Below are 22745 nucleotides of genomic sequence, written 5' to 3'. Positions count from 1 at the left end.
TGAATCAGAACACTTTATTCCTTATAGGAAGCGTGAAGCTGCCAAACAATTGATTGAAAGTTACTATCATCAGTTAACAAAAGGCTGTGGCAATGAATTCTGCGCAAATGGAAACTGTGCTTCCTGCCTGGGTTTCGAGCAATTGGACAGTAATCAAGCTGCGGCCAGAGCTCTGGAATTGTATCAGACCAGGGCAGAGTTATGTAAAGGTTATCCCACTAAGAAACCAAAATTATTGCTTTGCCAAAATATTTCGCATGGCAAGTTTGAACAGAAAGATCTCAAATGTGTTGGGGAGAGTGACTTAAATGTGATTAATAGTGAGAAACAGAAGCAAGGCAGCTTTCAAGGTATTGTTTGGTTTTTCCTTGTCCAATAAAAATGCTAATTGACAAAATGTTCATTCAAAAATAAATTACTTTGCTGATTATCTTAAAACATTGGTACAGATTGAAAAATTATTTTAAATATACTCTTTATTTGTTCCATAATGAAAGCCATTGCTGCTTAATTGAAAGGGACTTCATTCTTTCTTGCTCATTTTATCAAACACTCTGGTGGTAAATGTCACTTTCTTAAAAAAGTAAATGGTGCACTCCCACCAACCAGTTTTGACACCCACACCTCAAATTTACAAAAATATTGAGAAACAAATAAATACTGGGGAGGGAAAAAAAAAATATAAAGACTCAAACAATTTTTTTAAAGTGAGACTAATAATGGCTTGCATTCACTAAAATGTATGGTGATGCATCCACCATCAATCCTAGCATGCAAGTGATGCAGAATTGCTGCAAACCCACTCCTTCCTTTAGTGGAATTCCTCTGGGTGCTATGGTTTCTTTCCACCCTTCAAAATGTACAGGGGTGGTAGGTTAATTGGGGCATGGGCTCATGGGGTGGAAGGACCAGTTACCATGCTGTACATCTAATTTTTTTTAAAAACTACAGCGTGGCTAACTGCTGATCAGAATAAGATTTGCACATTTGTTCATGTGTATGTAAAAAATATTTTATTTGGTGGTTTTGAACAATCTTTCAGTGAAATTTTATGTAGCCTTTTAAATCCATGAGATACTAAAAGACCAAGTCTTAATGTTCCATATTTCCCATGTTTTTCATGTGTTTTAACATTGTTGGAGGCTTTTAAGTCCATTGAGTTCTAAAAGCAGTCCTATCAATCTTATTTCCCTGTAACCCATTTTCTTTCATGTGCACTTCAGATCCACCTTGATTTTCCTGTCATCTGCTTAAATTGGGTTGATTTACAGTGGGTGATTAACCCACCAGTCAGCATGTGTTGGAGAATAGGAGGAAGCCGGCTTATCTGGAGAACATTTGCATAAAGGAAAATCATGCAAATTGCAGTCAGCAACGTGGGTCAATTGAACACAACATTGAAGTGGTGTAGCAGCAGTGCACTTGCCATTAGAAAAAAAGTGTAAAGTGACTTTAAAAATTTCACTAGTATCACCATTAACTTGCATTTTTTAGAATTTTTAAAAATATTTGCAAAAGCTTGTAAGCTGCTGAAGTACTCCATTACTTTTTAATGAAAGTTCATATCGTGAAAGAACAAATGGTAATTTGTGCTTACTGTAGATTGCATAGTTCTGATAGCAGCTTTTAAGAAAAGTGAGATATGTTCCAACATTGAATTTAGCTTGATTGGTGCAAAATTGTATTATAATTATATTGATGGTTTGCTAACAAAAATCATCTTTCAGTTTATGTCCTCCAATTTCTGAATAATTTGTTTTAATTCCTAGACATAAACTATCTTACAGAAGAAAAAGTGGATGAAATTCTACGTGTTTGCAATGAAACTGAAGACATCTCACTACTTGTGCGCGTTATTGGCCGGATATTTTCCAGTGCAGATAAACTCGTTAAGAGCTTTAGGAAACCTGAAATGCAGAAAATGTACGTGAGCAATTTACCCGAAAACTCTCAGGCTAATTTGAAAAAAGGTAATAAAACAATAACAGTAGTTGGATGTGAAGATTCACTACCTTGCTGCTCTCAACAGAAATCATGTGGATATCTTAGGCAACCATTTAAACCAGAAGAATTAACTGTTGATGTGAAATCTGTTCGACAGGTGTACAAAAAACTACTAGTACATAACCGAATTGAAACTGCACTGATTAATGCTTTGATGTATCTGTCACCAGATGTGGAATGTGATTTAAGTTATCACAATGCATACAGTAGAGATTCAAACTACTTGAACATATTCATAATTATCATGGAAAATCCTAACCTTCATAGTCCTGAATATCTGGAAGGAGCCTTGCCTATGTTCTGCAAAGCAATGTGCAAGCTTCCTTTGTCAGCACAAGCCAATCTAATTCAACTGTGGTCCACGTACAGCTCAATTGATATCCGCAGAATGGTTGAGGTCTTTCAGCAGCTTATTACGTACAAAGTTATAAGCAATGATTATAGTTGTCAAAATTTAGTGAATGAAGATGATGTGGTAGTTGCAGCAACTAAGTGTCTAAAATTGGTGTATTATGCAAATTTGCTGGGTGGCGTGTTGACCTTGGAGAATAATGATGAAGAATCCTCACAAGAAAACAGGGAGAAGAATTCGCAACAGAATTTTTTAATCGAGGGCGCCAATTACAACAAAGGTGCCCGGGTGGACCCATTGGAAAAAATACTTAATTTTAAGGCTGTTGACTGCTGTCAACCAGTCATACCTTATGATGAATTTGTTAATGAATCATTAAATAATGTTCTTGCAGTGGATAAAGACTATATATTTTTTAAAGTAGACAGTGAGAAGAAATTTTCTTTCTTGACTTGCCCATTCCTTCTTACTCCCTATACTAAAAGTCAAGGCCTCTATTATGACAACAGAATTCGAATGTTCAGTGAGCGTCGTATAACTGTGTTATACAACTTGGTTCAAGGACAGCAAGTTCAACCTTATCTTCGACTTAAAGTAAGACGTGATCATATGATTGATGATGCTCTTGTACGGGTATGTATCATTATTTTTCTTGCTCAGCTATCTTTTATAAGCAGTAATGCCAAAATATTCAACTGTATTTAATAGATTTGATCAAAATTCCCAACGCCATTAAATTGTTAAAGAATCATTCTATTTCTAACAAAACATCTTTAATTGAATTTCCATTGTTTTGGGTATTATCATGAACAATGATTGTAAAGCAAAATATTGCAGACCTGGAATAAAAATGAAGTATTAGGGAAAAACTCAACAGATCAGGTGTCATCTGAGGAGTTCATTAGTGTGATCATTCATCTTGAAACATAAAAATATTAAAATATAAAAATATTTCTCTCCACCTGCTAAGAATCTCCATAATTTTGGTTTTAATCATGAATAACAATGTATTAATGATTTTTTTTAAAAAAACACTTACTAGCCATATGATTACAAAATTATGAACAGAGGCAGAAGCAAAGTACAGGTTATATTTACTTAGAGAGACGCAAGGTAGATATCTACAACTTATTAAACTTTTGATAATGTGGAAAAGGTTTGAGTTCAGGTGATATCATTGGAGATATCAATGTGGATTTGTAAAGGAAGATGCTGTCCAGCAAATCTCATGTTATTTTCTAATATATTGTGATTAATTTGATGGCTCTGTTCCTACAATGGATAAGTACTACAACTTTTTTTAAAACTTTTTTTTTAATCTATGCATTCTTCTTTGTCATTGCACTAAATGGCAGGAACGCTATTATGATAAGAGTTTGAAATCATTTTATAGCAATGGAAATTAGATTATATAGATAAAGGTATGCAGTATGTGCGTTGAAAGTAGCTTTTTTAAGTCATCAAATTTGTTAAAAAGATAACGGTCTGCGATTTTTCCTTCTATTTATTTATTTTTACAGTTTGCCAAGTGACAAAGAATGTCAAGTGGTATTTCTCAGATTGATGAGAGTTAACTAAATGCTTTACCTTTGTTCTGGACTCAAATAAAAATCAAATTGTGAAGCTAATTCTGAATTAGAACTCAGTGAACTGTGAGAAAAGTTGGCAAAGGGGGACTGATTTTTTTTTAAAGTTCAGCACCAGTAAAAACAAATACTCTTGGAGGAAAAGGATGGAGATTGTGTGTGTACCCTGTGGTACAATTCAAATTCAATCAAAGAAATATGAGCACCTTTAAACGTGTCAATGGAGAAAAGATTTGAAAAAAAATGTCCGATAGGAATCTGGTTTTCTATTTGGAATATTCTTGGAGTTTAATTATTAAATGGACTGGAAACAAGGTGTTACCAAAGATGAAAAATACTTTTAAGAAAACAGATTATGTTTACTACAGGTACAGGAAATGTTGAGTAAATGTATAATGTTCAGTAATTCAAGGATGTAATTTGAATCTGCCACATGTTCATTTAAGAGTGGCACTAGAATTATAAATTAGTTTTTTTTTCCTCTCCAGACAATTAAAAAATATGGAAGGCATTCCCATATAACCATTTACGGAGCGGAAACAGGCCGTGTTGGGCTTTCGAGTCCGCTCCAGTTCACTGATTTTGTGCGCCCTCTTCAAGCATTGGTACCGGTAGATCTTCATTCAATAATGATGGGCGAATTCAATGCAGGTGGAATCAGTCGTAGAAATGTTTGTGAAACGTGCAGTTCAATACTTCTGGGCACATTCAATACAGGGTCAATCCTGATTTCATTCTTGAGGTTTTTCTTGCATTTTTTAATCCTCCTCAAGTCCCTCATTTGCTCTATGTTGCCTCTACCTCTTCTACACCTCTCTTCTTCCGAACCCGATCTCCAATATCCCCTGAAAACTAAGGTTCCCTCTGCCTGCTAACCTTACCTGTAATCCTGACAGGAACATACAAACTCTGTACTCTCAAAATTTCCCTTTTGAAGATCCTCCACTTACCTCACACGTCCATGTCTGAAAACAACTTACCCCAATCCACACATTCTAGATCCTTTCTCATTTCCTCAAAATTGGCCTTTCTCTAATTTAGAATCTCAACCCGAGGCCCAGACCCATAAATGAATTTGGTGAGCTAATCATAGACTTTCCACGTTAATATTTCAGAACATTTTAGAAACAAAGGATACAAAAGAACATAAGAAATAGAAACAGGAGTAGGCCATCTGGCCTATTGAGCCTGCTCTGCCATTCAAAAAGATCATGGCTGGTCTGATCACTGTTTCAACTCCACTTACCTGCCTTTTCTTCATAATCCCATAATTCCTTTTTTTGTGTAAAAAAAAAAATAAAAAAAAAAATCTATTTCAATGAACCTTAAATTTGTTTAATGAATTAGCCTCAACTGCTTCCCTGGGTAGAGAATTCCACAGATTCACTACTCTCTGGGAAAAACAGCTTTTCCTTGTCTCCGTCTTAAATCTACTCCCCTGAGTCTCACGATAGTTCCTGTGCTGATTTAATTGTACTTTTTCTTTCTATGAAGCATAATCTGTTTGACTGCAGCAAGAATGAATTTGGGTGCATATGTACATTGAACAGTGTACAGTATATGACAAACATTTTGACTGAAACTGTCGTGATGATAAAAAGCTAGCATAAGCACATGAACCACTGACTAAATTGCAGTTTTGTTGAAATTTGTCTGATCCTTTGGTGTTTTTTGTCTTTCAAAAAAAGCTTTTTAACCTTTTACATAATGTGATCTGCCTGATGTGAGATTACCCCTTGTGTCTCATTACATGTTAATTAGATACAAGGGAAACTAGTTGCTATTGCTTTGGGTCAAATTAGTCCGAAGAGAACACATTCATTTAGATGAATTTGATGTCTTTCTCATGAATGGGTTGTAGAATGCTAAACTTGCCTTTGAAAGCTGTATTCATTGGAGTCCTAGTCATACAGCACAGATTCAGGCCTTGTGGCCCACCTTGTTCATGTTCACTATCGCATAACATCTAAAACAAAACATGGCAGACTCATTCCCTCCCAGTGTTTTGCCCATTTTTTTTCTCTGTAACATTTAATTGGTTAAATTTTAACTACTTGTGTGAACATTTGGGTTTTATGATTCTTTTGAACTTGGGTCTTTCCAGGCTATGGTCTTCTTCTCTGGATTTGAGAAAGTGGGGTGGATAATTTAAAAAATCTTTGCATGTAATATCGGGTCAATGGAAACTGAACCAAGATGATTTTTTTTTAGTGTAGCTTAACTTTGAAACTGCTGATTATGACTAGACGATCATTGTTCCTGTATTGATAACAACAAGCATGGAGGCATTTGGCCCATTGAGTCCATGCCAGCTTCAAGGAACAATCCTTTTAATTTCACTGCCATGCCCATTTCCCAATGCCACAGATAAGACTATCACTTCCCTTTTATCCTTTATGTCATTAATTTGCACAAAAGGGTTCATTTACAGTAGTCATTTAACTGCTAGCAAGTCTTTGGGTGTGGGGAAAGCTGAGCATCTGGAAGAAACCATACAGTCACAGTAAACTACACGCCCGAAGACTAGATAAATATAGCAGATCTATAATACAACAGCGCTAATTGTTGTGTCAACAAGCTTCCCTTCTGATAACATTTAAACTATGTTTAAAAGAAAAGATGTTGGCTTTATTAAAAGTAAAATAATTTTCAAATTAACATAATATGAAGAGGTAGTGGATAGTCTGGGTTTGTTTTCTATGGAACATAAAATGCTGAGAGGTGATCTGATTGAAGTTTACAAAATTCTGAGTTTGTATATAGTGAGAAACCTTTTTTTCCCTTGGCAGGGTGTCTCCAACCAGATGGTAAGGGTTTAAGGTAAGGATTTGGAGATTTAGAGGGGGTTTAAATTATTCTTTCACCCAAAAGGGGATTTAAACCTGGAACTCCGTGCTTGAAGTGTGGTGGAGGCAGGTACATTAAAAATGTATTAAGATGGCATTGAAAATTATGGCTGAATGCTGTAAAAATGGAATTGGTGTAAATTAGTATAATGAGTTAATGTATGGTGGCCAAAGAGCCAGTTTCTGTGATTATGTGACTAACTCTATGACTAATAGAATAAAAATCTTTTTATAAAAGAAGACATTCTGAAATATTAACTGTTTCTCTATCCATAGATGCTACTTAACCCGCTGAGTGTTTACAACACTTTCAGTTTTAATTTTGCACTTTAACCACCAATATTTTTCTTTTATAATGTTATGTAGATTAGTCTTGAAATGGACAATACAATTTGCTTTCTCCTACTGTACTTTGGAATCATTGTACAGCACGTAAAAAGGATAATTGTTTCTCTTGCCAAAGCTTAAATATCAGATGGAACATGTGCACATTTAACCTTCAAAATGTAAACTGGGTTTAATATCTCGCTGCTAGTTTTGGTAAAATTGAGCTTGACTGAAGAGCTTGGTTGCTTTCTTTCTTTTCCATTGATATGTTTTCAATTTTGTTCTAAAATAATTAAATGAATCAGGTCCTGTATTTTGCCACTGAGATTACTCATGACAAAGAGTTGCATAGCCTGAATTTTCTGCTGTCAGCCCACCAAACCACAGTTTACTGTATTCATAAAGAAGTGGCCATAAGGGAGGCCATTGTATGGTACAGTTTTGAATCTTTCAGTATGTGTGATGTAATTCTTTGTCAAACTACCATTTAAGATAAAGTTCTAATTTGTACATCAGAAACTCAGTTGTGCAAGGACAGGTGGGAGGCTGGGTATCTTGCAGAGAAAACACTTCTCTTTACATGCCTTTTCATCATCTACCAAGCCTGTCAGGAATGTTACCATACTAGACTGCTCATAATTGTCATTTGACCACTGAAACCACTTTGAAATGTTAACACTACAGACTAGAACAATGTTGGGATGCATTTGAGACTTGATTGGATTCCTAAGGTCCACTTATAGTGAACTGGATTCGACAATGGCTGGATGGGAGAAGCCAGAGGGTAGAGGTGGATGATTGCTTCTCAGATTGGAGGGCTGTGACTAGTGCTATACCTCAAGGAGCGGTGCTGGGTCCATTGTTGTTTGTCATCTATATCAGTGATCTGGATGATAATGTGGTAAATTGGATCAGCAAGTTTGCTGAAGACACTAAGATTGGAGATGTTCAAAGCTTGCAGAAGGATCCGGACCAGCTGGAAAAATGGGCTGAAAAATAGCAGATGGAATTTAATGCAGACAAGTGTGAGGTGTTGCATTTTTTTGAAGGACAAACCAAGAAAAGACACATGGTAATTGGTAGGGCACTGAGGAATGTGATAGAACAGAGAGATCTGGGAATACAGATACACAATTCCCTGAAAGTGGTATCACAGGTGGATAGGGTTGTAAAGAGAGCTTGAGGCATATTGGCCTTCAAAAATCAAAGTATTGAATAAAGGAGTTGGGATGTTATGGTAAAACTACATAAGACATTGGTGAAGCCAAATTTGGAGTATTGTGTGCAATTTTAGTCACCTAACTGCAGAAAAGCTATTAATAAGATTGAAAGAGTACAGAGAAAATGTGCTAGGATGTTGCCTAGAGGGAACTGAGTTACAATGAAAGGTGAAACTGGTTAGGACTATTTCCTGGAGTGTAGAAGAATGAGGGGAGATTTGATAGTGGTATTCAAAATTGAGGGGGATAGATAGAGTAAATGTAGCTAGGCTTTTTTTTCCAATGAGGGTGAGAGACAAACCAGAATTCATGGGTTAAGAGTGAAAAGGGGAAAAGCTTAGGGGGAACTTCACACAAAGTGATAGGAGTGTGGAATGAGCTGCCAACTGAAATGGTGAATGCGGGCTCAATTTTAACATTTTAAGAAGAATTTGGACAGGTACATGGAAAGTTAGGGAGGGTAATGGACTGGGTGCAGGTCCGTGGGACTAGGGGAAAAAATGGTTTGGCACAGACCAGAAAAGCCAAAGGGGCCTGTTTCTGTGCTGTAGTATTCTATAAACCTATTGGGGTAACATTGTAAAGTTTATTATTTAAATTGCTTCATTTGTATGGTTTGCAGTTGGAAATGATTGCCACAGAAAATCCATCGGACTTGAAAAAGCAACTGTACGTGGAATTTGAGGGTGAGCAAGGAGTGGATGAAGGTGGAGTTTCCAAGGAGTTCTTTCAGTTGGTTGTGGAAGAGATTTTTAATCCTGATATAGGTATTATATTTTCCAACCTTAGTGCATTGACAATTTCAGTAATTGCAAATATCACAGCATTTCAATATATAAAATGTCTGGAGATTTCTTGCCACTTAATATTCATGGTATAAATGGAGGAAATGCCAATTTAAATGAAATACTTTATTTTTATATTATATTGATAGTCCCAAAATGTTGCACTTAAAAACCAGAGAACAATTGCACTTTTGCAGCTGGATTGAAAGAGGTGAAAATGTGATATTTGAGGTTCACTGTTCTGAAAATCCTTGTTCAAACATTTGCCATTAACGTGGCTTGCTATAGCATTCAATCTTTGATGATGCATCTCAGTAAATGTAAATGGACTGGTAGATTTGGTTGAAAGAGAAGGGGAATGTATCATGTTCAAGAGACAGCTGTGAAAATTGGGGTAATGTTAAATTCCACATTTGATTGTATAAATATTATACAACTGTTTAGGAATAGGAAGAAGGATTGATTTGTTCAAGGTCCCAATGCTTCAAGCATTCAGCCAGGTGTTTAGATCATTTAAATTATCTTATTCAAATTGGAAAATGTTTGAATTTTTCTTCCTTTTGTAGGAATGTTCACTTATGATAGCTATACAAAACACTTCTGGTTCAACCCTACCTCTTTTGAGAATGATGGACAATTCACATTAATTGGAATAGTGCTGGGCCTGGCAATATACAATCACTGCATTCTGGATGTCCACTTCCCCATGGTGGTTTACAGGAAGTTGATGGGCAAGAAAGGAACTTTAGAAGATCTTGCTGACTCACACCCAGTAAGTTAATACTGTAATTTCAGTGAGATTGGTTTTCATCAGCTATATAGCTTTACAAAATAATACGTCAATTCAAGTTTAATTTTGACCTCGAGTAGTGGAATTTGAACACTCACTGCAACTGCTCCAGTTTTGTTCCTCTTCCCAAAGATGTACATATTTGTAGGTTAATTAGCCACAAAGTTTAGTAGGTTTAATCAGGAAAGTTGATGAGAATGGGGAAGAATAAAATATGATTAATGTAGAACAAGTGTAAACACGGTTGATCTGCATTGACTCAATGGGCTGAAGGACTTGTTTTCATGCTGTTTCTCTATTATGCTTTTTTTTTTATATAGAAATTGGGTTTTTTTCTATTCAAAATTTTTTCCTACCTTCCAGTATGGCCGTTCACACAAGAACGACCAAAACTCAATCTCCAGACCCTTGCGCGATTTTACACTGAATACTGGAAGTGTGGTAAGTAAATAGGCGGGACTTCCAAATACATGCTCTATTCATTGATCCATTATTACGGACAACCTGCAGTTCAGATTAGACTATAGGTAGTCCACAAAAATGTCTCGGGGTGCCGCAGGAAAAATTTTGTAATGGGATATAGTCACTCATTTCCATTCCGAACTTTTTACACCACCTGCGTTGTGGGAATTTTAGGAAGAAACTGCCTCTTTACATATTGAACATGACAAATTAGGAGGTGGATTGTTAATTGTTAAAAGGGATCATAATCCATAGAAGTATTCAGTACATTTGTAAATTGGGTTATTTGCAGAGCTCAAACTGCTGAACAGCGTCGTTCATTAGGAATATCATTAATTTCTTAAAGTGACTTGATGAAAAACCATAGCACATGTGAAGGTTTTTTAAATATTTTATTTTTCATTTTTATAAATATACATAGTAAAATCTTCAGTATCACAGTAGATTAAACTTTTTCATACAAAAAAAAGAAAAACTCCACCCCTCCTACAAAATATAAAACCACACACTGTCAGAGCTCAAACTCGTACTATCCATTCAAAAAAAATCTATGCGGGGAAATCATATCTGCTTGTATTGTAACGATATCTGTGGTTAAGGTCCAAATATGGCTACCATATCTTGACAAATGTGTCATGCTTGTTTGTTTTTTTTTAGATTGTATATAATTTTCTCCATAGGTATACAACTGTTTATCTCTGCAGTTCATTGTGCATGAGTAAGGGAGAGTTGGACTTCCAAGTAATTGCAATGTACTTCTTGGCCACTGCTAAAGCTACTTTGACAAAATAAATGTAGAATTTAGTTAATTTATTACTTACTTCAATAAAATTGCCCAAAAGATAAAGCTCTGGGTCATCTGCGAAGGCCACCCCTGTTATTCTTATTAACATTTCCGCAATATCCTGCCAAAAAGGCCTCACCTTCACACATGACCACATACCACATAAGAAAGTTCCTATTTCAATCCCACATCTAAAATGCATCTACAATATTTTAGATTTTGACCTATGTAGCTTCTGTGGCAAAAGATATAATTAGTGTATCTTGCATTTATAATTGATGTCATACTATCCAAACACCAATAAGTCCAACTCCCATCTCTCTCGTGACCTCTAAACCTGGTTTTGCACTTTCACTCTGGAGAGCAAAGTACATTTTTATCATAAATTTGGGTATATTTTCTCGCCAGACCATTTCCTCCACTTCATTAATTTCAGGTGGGACCAAATATTACCTGGATCTTTCTTTCAAGAATGATCTTAGCTGGAGAAAACAAGAAAGTTCTGTTAGCTACTCCATAATTGTGCTTTAGATTATTAAAAGACATGAATCCCCTCTGCATAGCAGTCTTCAATGTATCTTATTCCTTTGTCATATTAGGAGTTTAATATTCTGTTACCTATATTCAAAGGCAACAACATATTCTTACATAATGATATCTCTGCTTTTTCTCCAATACTCATTGATTTCTTGTCATACTCTAATTATGTGTATTAATATAGGATTATCCATATTTTGGGGCTTTGTTTTTGAAATTTTTAATTGTTAGTATCTTTGTACATTTCAAATAAACATTACATAATAGATACTGACTTAACACTCCACTTATAGGTAAAATCCTTCGCTGCCCTCTGTTTCATTGAGTATAATCCCATTCAAACCCAAGAAAGGTGGGGGGAGGGGGTTGGAGGGCTGCCTTCCTCAAAAAAATATGAGTTGTGCTGACAAATAAAACTTGATAAAATCTGGTCACTAAATCCTCCTATTTTACAATCCCACGTTAATTTTTTCCATCAAAATTATTGGCACCTTATTATTTCATAAAAAATTGCTTAATACAATTATTTAATAATTAAAAGATTTTTTTTGGCAAAGAAATAGGCAGCAATTGAAAAAGATACTGTAATCTTGGCATTACTTTCATTTTTACATAGTTAGCCCTTTCCATCAAAGTAATTGGTAAATCTTTCCATTTCTGCAAATCCTTCTCTATCTTCCCTAACAGGGGAGAATAGTTTAATTTGTACAAATTTTGTAGATTATTATCACTCATGTTTCTTAAGTATTTAATTCCATCTACTTTCCAATAAAATCGACTTCCTTTTTGATATCTTTCGTAATCAAAATTCATCAATGGCATTATCTCACTTTTATTCATATTAATTTTATAACATGAAACTCTTCCATATTTTTCTAGTGCTGTTTGTAATTTCTCCAGAAACCCAGCCGGGTCAGATAAATGTAGTAGCACATCATCAGGCTGATTTTTATGTTCTTCCTGTCCAACTTTGAAGCCTTTAATATCCAGATCTCTCCTTATAATCTCTGCCAGCAGTTCAATCGCAAGGATAAAAAGTGCTGGGGACAGGGGACACCCCTTTTTACTCAATCTATTCAGAGGAAAAACTGCTGACATTTGACTATTATAATTTTGGTTTGTGGTTTATAATAGAGTTTTTATTCAATTTATGAATGTTCTACCTATTCCAAATTTCACCCAATGTTTATTTTTTTTTAAAAAAAAGACCATTCTAAGTGGTTGAATGCCTTTTCCGTGTTGAGGGAGATTGTTATACTGGAATTCAGTTTTGATTTAGCCATGTGTATTATATTAAGTAGCCTAGCCAGACTATTTGAAGAGTGCCTTCCTTTAACAAATCCCACCTGATCTGTATGTATTAATTTAGGTAAATATTGTCCCAGTCTATTAGCTAACACCTTCGCCAATATCTTATAATCCGCATTCAAAAGCGAGATAGGTCAAAAAGATGAGGTTTTCAATGGCTTGATTTTTCTGCAACACTAATAATAGCTGTTGAAAAAGAGTCTAGGAGAGTGTAAGTCCAGCACTTCCATTATAAGAGGTATCAACAAATTTTTTAATTGTCTGCAGAACTCGTGCAGGAACTCATCCTCTCCGGGAGACTTGGCCTACAGAGTGTTCAGAGCCTTCTCAATTTTTTTCTCTTGTGAAATGGGCATCTAACTTCATCTGTTCTCTCATCTCTAGTTTTGGAAGCTCTTTGTTCATTCGGGGCTCATCCATCTCATTATCATCTCCTAATAATTCTGATTTATATAGTATTGTCCAAAAAAAAATTAGCTGTATTTCTTTTTGGTTGTACGTTAAAATATTGGTTTATGTTTCTTGTGAAAGTCTTTAATAGTGTCTAGTTTATTCTATTGGTAGAAATGAAAAAAAAAATTGTCTTGGTCATGAAGAGGAAAACGGGTCAAATTTTTGCTTGTAAGCATGATGTTATAATCCCTGCTGAATGTTTTACTGAGGACGTACTCCAACTTGATTAGAAAGTTGATGCCAATAGCCTAATAAACAGTACATTTCAATGTCCACATTACTGAAATGGATAGGGAAATGAGTTGAGCAGAGGATTATTTTAGAATACTGCTATTTCTAAGATGAAAGAAGCTTCAAATTAACTTGTATGTAATTAGCCATCCAAAAACTAAACCAAGTATTCAAATGCACTTTTGGGTGACAAATTTAAAAAAAAAAACACTTAATTTGATATTAATATTTCAGGGGTGATGTTGGAATGGAATTATTTATCATCCATTTTACTGATTTGTGGTTTTAGCTAGTGTTGGACTGCATCTGAGAGACAATCATTGTAATGTTATTTATTGATTATTTGAAACCAATTCTTTGCAGATTCTCTATAGAAGTTTAAAAGAAGTCCTGGAATATGAAGGCAATATAGAAGAAGATATGATGATCACTTTTAAAGTATCATATAATGACCTGTTTGGAGTGCCAGTAACTCATAACTTAAAAGATAGCAATGATGAGATTCCAGTAACAAACCAGAACAAAAAGGTTAGGATTTCATTAATCATAATTATCGTATATAATAATTTAAGGTGAACAAAATGTAGCAGTTATATTATTGTTTCAGAAATGTGTCTTGGGATATTGAAAAAAGGTTCAGTTCCTTTTTGTTTTAAATTCTACAGTTATGAATTGGAAAGACTTGGTGCTAATGTGAAACTTGTCCCATGGTTTTCTTGCATATTATTTGTTTGAAAGGCATTGGCTGAGTATTTTTTTAAAAAAGTGAATGGCACTTGGAAATGTAGGGCATCTAATTTCTACAACTTGAAGCCCTCTAGTTGATTTTGCTTGACTAATTTCTACTCTTTGCATCGTATAGGCATGTCTATAAAATTGTTGATTTCCAAAATAAGATTGTGCATCTGACCAAACCTTCACATAACATTTTATGAGCATATTTGCCCTATATAAACTATAACAAAGTATCTGAAGTAAATGAAAACAAAATCAACTCCACAGCCACAGAAATGCTGCAATTAATGATTTACAATGTACTTGCTGACAAAACATGGTCAATTCAAGAAATCATGCAGCTGGATCTCTATATCTTTTGAGGATAAATAATAGGGCAGAAAACTGGGAGACTTTTCTGACCTACAAGAGAGTGCGACTGAATATTTAATATCCATGTGAATGGAGTTTAATCCAAAAGATGAAATTCATAACTATTCATACTCCCCACTCCCCAATTCTCCAGTGTCCTATAAGAGTTAATATCCTCACCAAATTGAATGTGTTGTGATATCCAAATATAAACTTGTCTGATTGAAATTTCCAAAATTTCTCTTGTGCAGGAATTTGTTCAACTATATACAAATTATATTCTGAACCAGTCAGTAGAAAAACAGTTCAGAGCATTCAATAGAGGCTTCCATATGGTTACAAATGAGTCTCCCTTAAAATACCTTTTCAGACCAGAAGAAATTGAACAGCTAATCTGTGGCAGCAAAGTAAGTGCTGTTTATTTTATTCTAAATCAAAATGAATGTATTATTACGAACATAAATACTTTAGTTTTCTAATGTTTATTTGGTTAAAATTAGTGGTTTAGTTTGTTACTACAATATGATTCTTTGAGATGTTGGAAGATGTAGACTATGGGAACCACCACACATCAAAGGCAGACGTAATTAATGAAATGCATCACCAATTTCAATGCTGCAATTCATCCTTTGACCGATTAAGAATCAGGAGTTTAAAGTTTAATACTGTACCTTAAACAGGTATAAAACTCAAGATCTACCAGCACTAATACATACTCCTTGAGACCTGAACAACCTGCAGGCAGTAACCTGAGGCACTCGATAAACTACCTTCATAGAATCATCCACATTCTCTGCAAGCATAAGCTAACCAATGTCTTCATTCTTTCCCAGAACAACATCCCCAGCATTAAGGCCCCACTTATCATCAAAGATGCATTAGATAGCCTGTGCCATTTGCATGCCCAACAGCAGATTCCTAAAACACACACTCCATTCTGTTTTAAAAATAAAATCAATGATTGTATATGCTCATAGCATCCTTAGAGAAGAGCATAATTCCAACCGACTGGGAGCCTGTGGACCTTAACTGCTTAAAGTGGAGAGGGAGCATTTGGGATAGAATTGAGATCCTTAACATAGAAACATAGAAGATAGGAGCAGGAGTAGGTCATTCAACCCTTCGAGCCTGCTCCGCCATTCAACGAGATCATGGCTGATCTTAAAGTTCAGTACCCCGTCCCCGCCTTCTCTCCGTAACCTTTAATACCTAATTCCCTCTTAAATATATTTAATGAACCTGCCTCTACTGCCCTCTGTGGCAATGAATTCCACAGATTCACCACCCTCTGGGGTCAAGAAATTCCTCCTCATCTCGGTCCTAAATGGTTTGCCTATTATCTTCAAACCATGGCCCCTGGTTCTGGATTTTCCCATCATTGGAAACATCCCATCTGCATCCATTCTGTCCAGTCCTGCCAGAATTTTATACGTCTCTATGAGATCCCCTCTCAATCTTCTAAACTCCAGGGAGTACAATCCCAATTTGTGCAATCTTTCCTCATAAGTCATTCCTGCCATTCCAGGTATCGGCCTGGTGAATCGCCTCTGCACTCCCTCCATTGCAAGAACATCCTTCCTTAGATAAGGTGACCAAAACTGCACACAATACTCCAGGTGGGGTCTCACCAAGGCCCTGTACAGCTGCAGTAAGGTATCCTTGTTCCTAGACTCAAACCCTCTTGATATGAAGGCCAACATACCATTTGCCTTTTTAACCACCTGCTGTACCTGCATGCTCACCGTCAGGGAATCTGAGCTTTATGAAGAATTGGTTTAAATAGATACAATTATTTTTATCATAATTATTTCCATAGTTATCAGATGTAGGGTAATGTTATTGGTAATAACAAAACTAAGAGATTTATCTAATGCCATAAAACTGTATTTAATCAGGAACTCCATCAATCTCCATCAGTACTGGAGCACCACAGGGCTATTTTGTTAGCCCCCTCTCTACTCTACTCACTCAACATATACCAACTGTGTCGCTTGGTATGACAATAACACTATCTAAAAATTTGCCAACGATACCTCGGTAGTGGGTTACATAATGGAAAGGGATGAGAGCATACAGGATGGAGATTGAAAACTTGGCTGAATGGTGCAACAACAACCTTGCACTCTATAATCACCAAAACTAAGGAGCTAATTGTTTTTTTCAATATTTTGTTTTTGTTTTTTTTTCCAAAAATTTTATATGGTGACCTTTTAAATATACAATATATTAAACTTTTTCTCACAAATGCAATAAACAAAAACAAAAGTCCCTCCCTCCTCCCCTTCCATGCATATAGATCCGTTTACCATCAGAGCTTACATATTTTAAGCATATAGAGTACAGATGAAGAAACTACATTTTTATATATAATAGTTACTTTTATACCCTTTTTATGTTCCTTTTATTCCTGTAGATGGGTCCCTATGTATGGCTGTCAGACCTTTACAAAAGAGACATTTATTCTTTTAAGTTAAATGTGATTTCCACACCCCCCCCTCCCCCAACATAGGTATATAGATCTTCATTTTTGCAGTCCATCATGCTGAGTAGAGGGGAGTCAGACTTCTAATTGATCGCGATGCATTGTTTTTGCTACTGCAGTGCTATTTTTTTTATAAATGAGATTTGATATTTGGTCAATTTGTCACTTATTTCCATGAAGTTACCTAATAGATAATAGCTCTGAGTGACCCATGAAGGCCACTCCTGTTATCCTGGTTAATCTTTCTGCAATTTCTTGTCAAAATGGCCTCACTTTCATGCACAACCACATGGAATGTAAAAAGGTTCCTGTCTTAGTCCCACATCTGAAACACACCTCTCTGAAATTTCAGCTTTTGATCTGTGTAACTTGTATAGAGTAAGATATAATTGGTGTTTAAAAAAAAATTACTGAACCAGTGAATATTTTGCATTTATAATTGATGTCATTGCTGTCCTTACACCAATCTGACCAGCTTCTTTATAAAATCACCACACCAAAGTCAGACTCCCATCTCTCCCTTGACCTTTGAAACCCTGGTTTTACATTTTTGTTCTGGAGAGCAGAATACATTTTTGTTATAAACTTGGATGTATTCCCCGTCCAAACCATTGGTTTAGTTTCACTAATTTCAGGTGGTGTCTATTTAAGCTGGAGAAAACAGAAGATGGTACCTTTGGCCACTCTGTATTTATGTTTTAATTGTTCAAAGGACATGAGTTACTTCCGTATAACAGTCTTTAATATGTCTTATACCTTTGTCATACAACAAATTTAATATTTTGCCCATGTTCATAGGCAATAACACATTTTTACACAATGGTGCTTTTATTGATATCCCTACTTCTTTCCCTATTTATTGCCATGTTCTAATCATATATGTATTAGATTGCCGTTATCTGACTTTCTTTAATGATTTGAAATTCCATTTATAGATAAAGTCTTTTGCTTCCTCCTCCTCCATTGAGTACATTCTGATTTGAACCCAAGACAGGGGGTTGTCTTAAATGAAGAAGGCTGTGAAAAATCTAGCCTGTGCAGCTAGGTAATATTTTTTAAAATTTGGAAGTCCAAGTCCTCCCTGCCCATAGTCCCCTGTCAGTTTTTCCAATTCATTTCCTGGTACTTTATTATTCCATAGGAACTGTCTAATATGGTTCTGTAGCAGGCCAAACCAACCCCACACACGATAGGCCGAATCGCCATAGCGAACAGCCAACACAGCAGGGCACAGGGGCTTCCCCATCCCACCGCGCAGAAGTTCCAGGCTGCAGGAGTGCGTTGCCAGGAGAACGGCTTTGCCTCACAGCAGCTTTTTGACATCACTCCCGTGAGCCTGTTGCCATCCCTAAAAAGGAACACGCGTAGTTTGAATAAACGGCAGTTAATGGTTTATTTGCTTGGTCTAGACAGTATTTATTTCAGCAGCTCTGCCTTTAGCAGTGCTACAGTGGTGACCCTGAGGTTCTAACTTTTTTAGAACTCACAACATGAGGCAAGATGAATTCTGCCGACTCGTCCACAGCCCAAGTGCCTGCCACCAACTGATTTCCTGCGGCAGTTTACACTGTAAGTGTCCACTTGCCACCATTCTGGGCAATCCAGCCACGCAGCTGGCTGCAACTTGCAGAATTACCGTTCGCCCTGCGAGGAATAACAGTTCTAGCACGTGGTCAGCACCCTGAACCCTGCCACAGCAGCGAAAGTTGCCCATTTGTCAATAGCCCACCCGTGGACAGCAAGTACACGATGTTTAAACTGTTTTTGCTCGTCATTTGAACTTAGCCAGCACGAACAGGTCGTTCACATGCTTAACATACGGGGCCTAGGTGATTGCAACCCTTCAGAACTGATGCGGAGCTAGTGGCCCTTGTAGACGGACACACAAAGTGTCCTGTTTAGGCCGTGTTCTTTTCCAAGTTGTCGGTCCACATTGCCACCGCCATCTCCAACATGGACTTTGCCAAACTGCACCTCTTGGCAAGAGAAGCTGACCAGCTCTTCCACACTCTGCAACCTGACTCCATCCACATGCAGCCCATTTGCACAGTCGGAGCAAAAGTACAAACCTCGACCACTTCTTGTGCCCCCATGGTGGCCATCGCAGCAGTCCAGCCACAATGCAGTAACCACAGTGACAAAACAACAGGGTACTGCTACCCCCACCGTTGGTGGGGCTGCAATGCCCGGCGGTGCGTACCACCCTGCACCTTTGCAGGCAGAAAACCCAGTCCGATGCAGGGAAACAAGCAAGCCGACCGTGATTAGTGGCCTTGGCGGTTGGCAGCAGAAAAGACCTGCTTTACCTTTGCAACCAGAAGGCCCAGTGGAAATTCCTGATGGACACCAGCACATATATCAGCCTAGTTCCACCCACGTTCTTTGAGTGGAAGAACAATGCCAGAGGACTACCCCTACAGGCTGCCAATGGTTCAACCATCCCCACCTATGAGACATGTTTTCAGGGGGACTGTACCGTCGCTTCAGTAGGCCAGGCTCCAGGTCGCAGGCAGGGTTGGACTGGGGTGGCCTGTTGACATATTGCACAGGAGCGGATTTCCTCCAAATGTACGATCTCCTGGTTGACCTCATCCGATGCCGTCAGGTTAATGCCACCACCTTCCAGGTATTCCCCCTCACACTGCGCCAACACACTTTCCGGCCTTTGAGAGTCCATGCTCTCAAACAAAGTGTGTACCACGCACTACTCGACTTCCCCATTCTACTGGCCCCCAACTTCCACAATGTGGAACCAGCACATGGCATACAACACCACATTGAGACCACCGGACCACCTGTGTACGCGCGGGCGTAACAACTGACCCAAGATAAGCTCCTCCAAGCCAAAGCCAAGTTTGCCATGATGGAGGAATTGGGGATTGTCAGCCATTCCAACAGCCCATGGGCTTCGTCACTATACCTGGCCCCAAAGAACTCTTGCAGCTGGTGCCCCTATGGAGACTACCGCAGGCTCAATGACTCAACAGTACTAGACAGATACCCCATCCCGGACATACAGGACTTTGCTGCACGACTCCAAGGTGCCCAAATTTTTTCCAAAGTCGATCTGATGAAGGGCTACCGCCAGATCCCAGTGCACCAGGACAATGTCCAGAAGACAGCCATAATCACTCCGTTTGGCCTCCGAGTTCCTGAGAATGCCATTCGGGCTGAAAAATGCGGCCTTATAGAAGTGGAGGGGATTTTCATGTACCTGGACCACACGCTCATTGCCAGTCCGGATGCCAGGACCCACAAAGAACATTTAAAAGGTCTGTTTGATTGGCTGCAGACTTTCAGGCTAATCATCAACCTGTCCAAATGTCGCTGTCGACTTCTTGGGCCTGCATCTCCAGTGAAGAAGCAACACCTTTGCCTGACAAAGTTGAGGCCATTTGGAACATTTTCCCCGGCCCAAAACGCTCAAAAGCCTGAAGGAATTCCTTGGGATGGTGAATTTCTATCATCGCTTCCTCCCAGAAGTAGCAGCCACTATGTGTAACCTCTCTTTGACCTCATTAAGGCAGGTAGCAAGGAGCCCAGGTGGTCTGTGGAAGCACTCCATGCATTCAAGGAAACCAAAACAGCACTTTCCAAAGCCACGTTCCTGGCACACCCAGATCCAGACTTACCCCTGTCATTAATGACAGACACCTCAGACCGGGCAGTGGACTCAGTGCTGCAAGGGTGTGTAGCGGCCACTCGCAAACACCTCTGACCACCCAAGATGAAGTACAGCACTTCTGATCATGAACTACTGGCAGTGTACCTAGCCATACGCCATTTCCAGTACATCCTCGAAGGCCGAGGGTTCACTGCCTACACAGACCACAATCTGCTGGTGCAGGTGCTGGGCAAAGTCTTGGACCCCTAGTTGGCGAGGCAACAATGGCACTTTTCATACATCTCCAAATATACAACGGACATCTGCCATGTAGTGGGGAAGTCCATCGTGCTAGCTGATACACTGTCCAGGGCAATGATCTCCGAGGTGACAGGTGGCATCAACACAGCTCAGTTTGCCAGGGACCAGGCTGAAGACGCCAACACACAAGCATACTGCCCTCCATCACCAGCCTACAAATTGAGGAGTTTGCGCTGGACCCAGGAGGCCTAACACTCCTGTGCAATATGTCAACAGGCCACCCCAGTCCAACCCTGCCTGCGACCTGGAGACGGCAGGTATTCAATCAAGTGCATGGACCCTCTCATCCTTCCGTCCGGTCAACAGTCCACCTCATTTCGGACCAGTTCGTATGGTATGGACTTCGGTGTGAAGTTTCACTTTGGGCAAAAAAACCGGCGTACAATGTCAGCGAGCCAAAATCCATTGGCACACTAAAGGCCATGTGCATAGTTTCCCACCTATAGCGGATAGGTTCAACCACATGTGGACATTGTAGGGCCCTTTTCCATCAGCCAGGGGATGAAGTACCTTTTCACCATGGTTGACCACTTTACAAACTGGCTAGAGGCAGTACCAATGCCAGCCTGCGACACAGAAACCTGTGCATGGGCCTTTACCTCACAGTGGGTCGCCCATTTTGATGTCCCTTCCCACATAACTTCGGAACCAGGAGCCCAGTTGACCTCTTCCCTCTGGGCGACCATGGCCAAATTCTACGGTAGCCAACTATACCACACAACTGCCTACCACCCCCAATCCAATAGGCTGGTAGAGCACTTTCACCGCCATCTAAAAGTAGCCCTCAAATCACAGCTGCATGGGCCCAACTGGAGGGATGAACTCCCATGGGTCCTGCTGGGCATCCAAAGAGGGCCTCCCCACCTCATCGGCAGAAATGGTCTACGGCGCACCGCTCTCCAGCCCAGGTGACATTCATTTCAGCTTCACGAACCACCACCAAATGCCCTAGACATCCTACAATGGCTGAGGAACTACACCGCCTACCCATGTCCATATCCTACCACCACCCATGGGACACCAACCAGCCACGGCCCACAAGAACTCAGAGCCACAGACTTTGTCTTTGTAAGACGGGGCAAACTAGGTACCCTCTGCAGTGCCCTTACGACAGACCTTTCAAGATACTGAGAAGGGAGGGGGTTGTATATACTCTAGAGATTGGAGGCAGGCATAACATGCTTACAGTCTACTGCCTCAAGAAAGCCCACTTGGATTGTTCAGAGCCTTTCTCTGCCTCTATACTACAGCGCCGGGGGCACCCACCCAAAGACAATCTTCCAAACCACCCAAGAGACTGCATTTCTGGAGGGGGAGGGGGTGATGGTGTAGCAGGCTGGGTCAACCCAGCACTCAATGTGCCGAATCGCCATAGTGAACAGCCAGCACAGCATGGCACAGGGGTCCCCCCCTCCCCCCACCACCACGCAGAAGTTCCAGGCTGCAGGAATGTGTTGCGAAGGGAACGACGAGGCCTTACAGCAGCATTATGACATTACTTCTGTGAGCCCATCGCCTCGCCTAAAAAGGAACGCACAATGTTTGAATAAACAGCATAACTAGTTTA

At 38.8% G+C, this 22745-nt stretch overlaps 1 protein-coding gene across 12 annotated transcripts in view; it reads left to right on the top strand.

Moving 5' to 3' along the window:
- Positions 1 to 22745, top strand: part of LOC138757439 (ubiquitin-protein ligase E3A-like) — a 69235-nt gene that overhangs the window by 2895 nt on the left and 43595 nt on the right. For 9 of the 12 annotated variants that reach the window (XR_011353595.1, XR_011353597.1, XR_011353596.1 and 6 more), the window contains exons 2-7: positions 28 to 350; positions 1770 to 2989; positions 8958 to 9102; positions 9687 to 9892; positions 14049 to 14213; positions 15023 to 15178. Coding sequence is in view for 6 of the 12 variants with exons in the window: in XM_069924716.1 (XP_069780817.1) it covers positions 28 to 350; positions 1770 to 2989; positions 8958 to 9102; positions 9687 to 9892; positions 14049 to 14213; positions 15023 to 15178 (2215 nt within the window). In the remaining 6 variants the exon portion in view is untranslated. Of the gene's footprint in view, positions 1 to 27; positions 351 to 1769; positions 2990 to 8957; positions 9103 to 9686; positions 9893 to 14048; positions 14214 to 15022; positions 15179 to 16296; positions 16428 to 18188; positions 18299 to 22745 lie in introns of those variants that run through there. The other 3 variants (XR_011353600.1, XM_069924720.1, XM_069924721.1) reach the window with 3 other exon arrangements.

The sequence above is a fragment of the Narcine bancroftii genome, chromosome 3 (assembly GCF_036971445.1).
Source record: "Narcine bancroftii isolate sNarBan1 chromosome 3, sNarBan1.hap1, whole genome shotgun sequence".
NCBI lineage: Eukaryota > Metazoa > Chordata > Chondrichthyes > Torpediniformes > Narcinidae > Narcine > Narcine bancroftii.
This window is presented reverse-complemented; position numbering and strand designations above follow the sequence as displayed.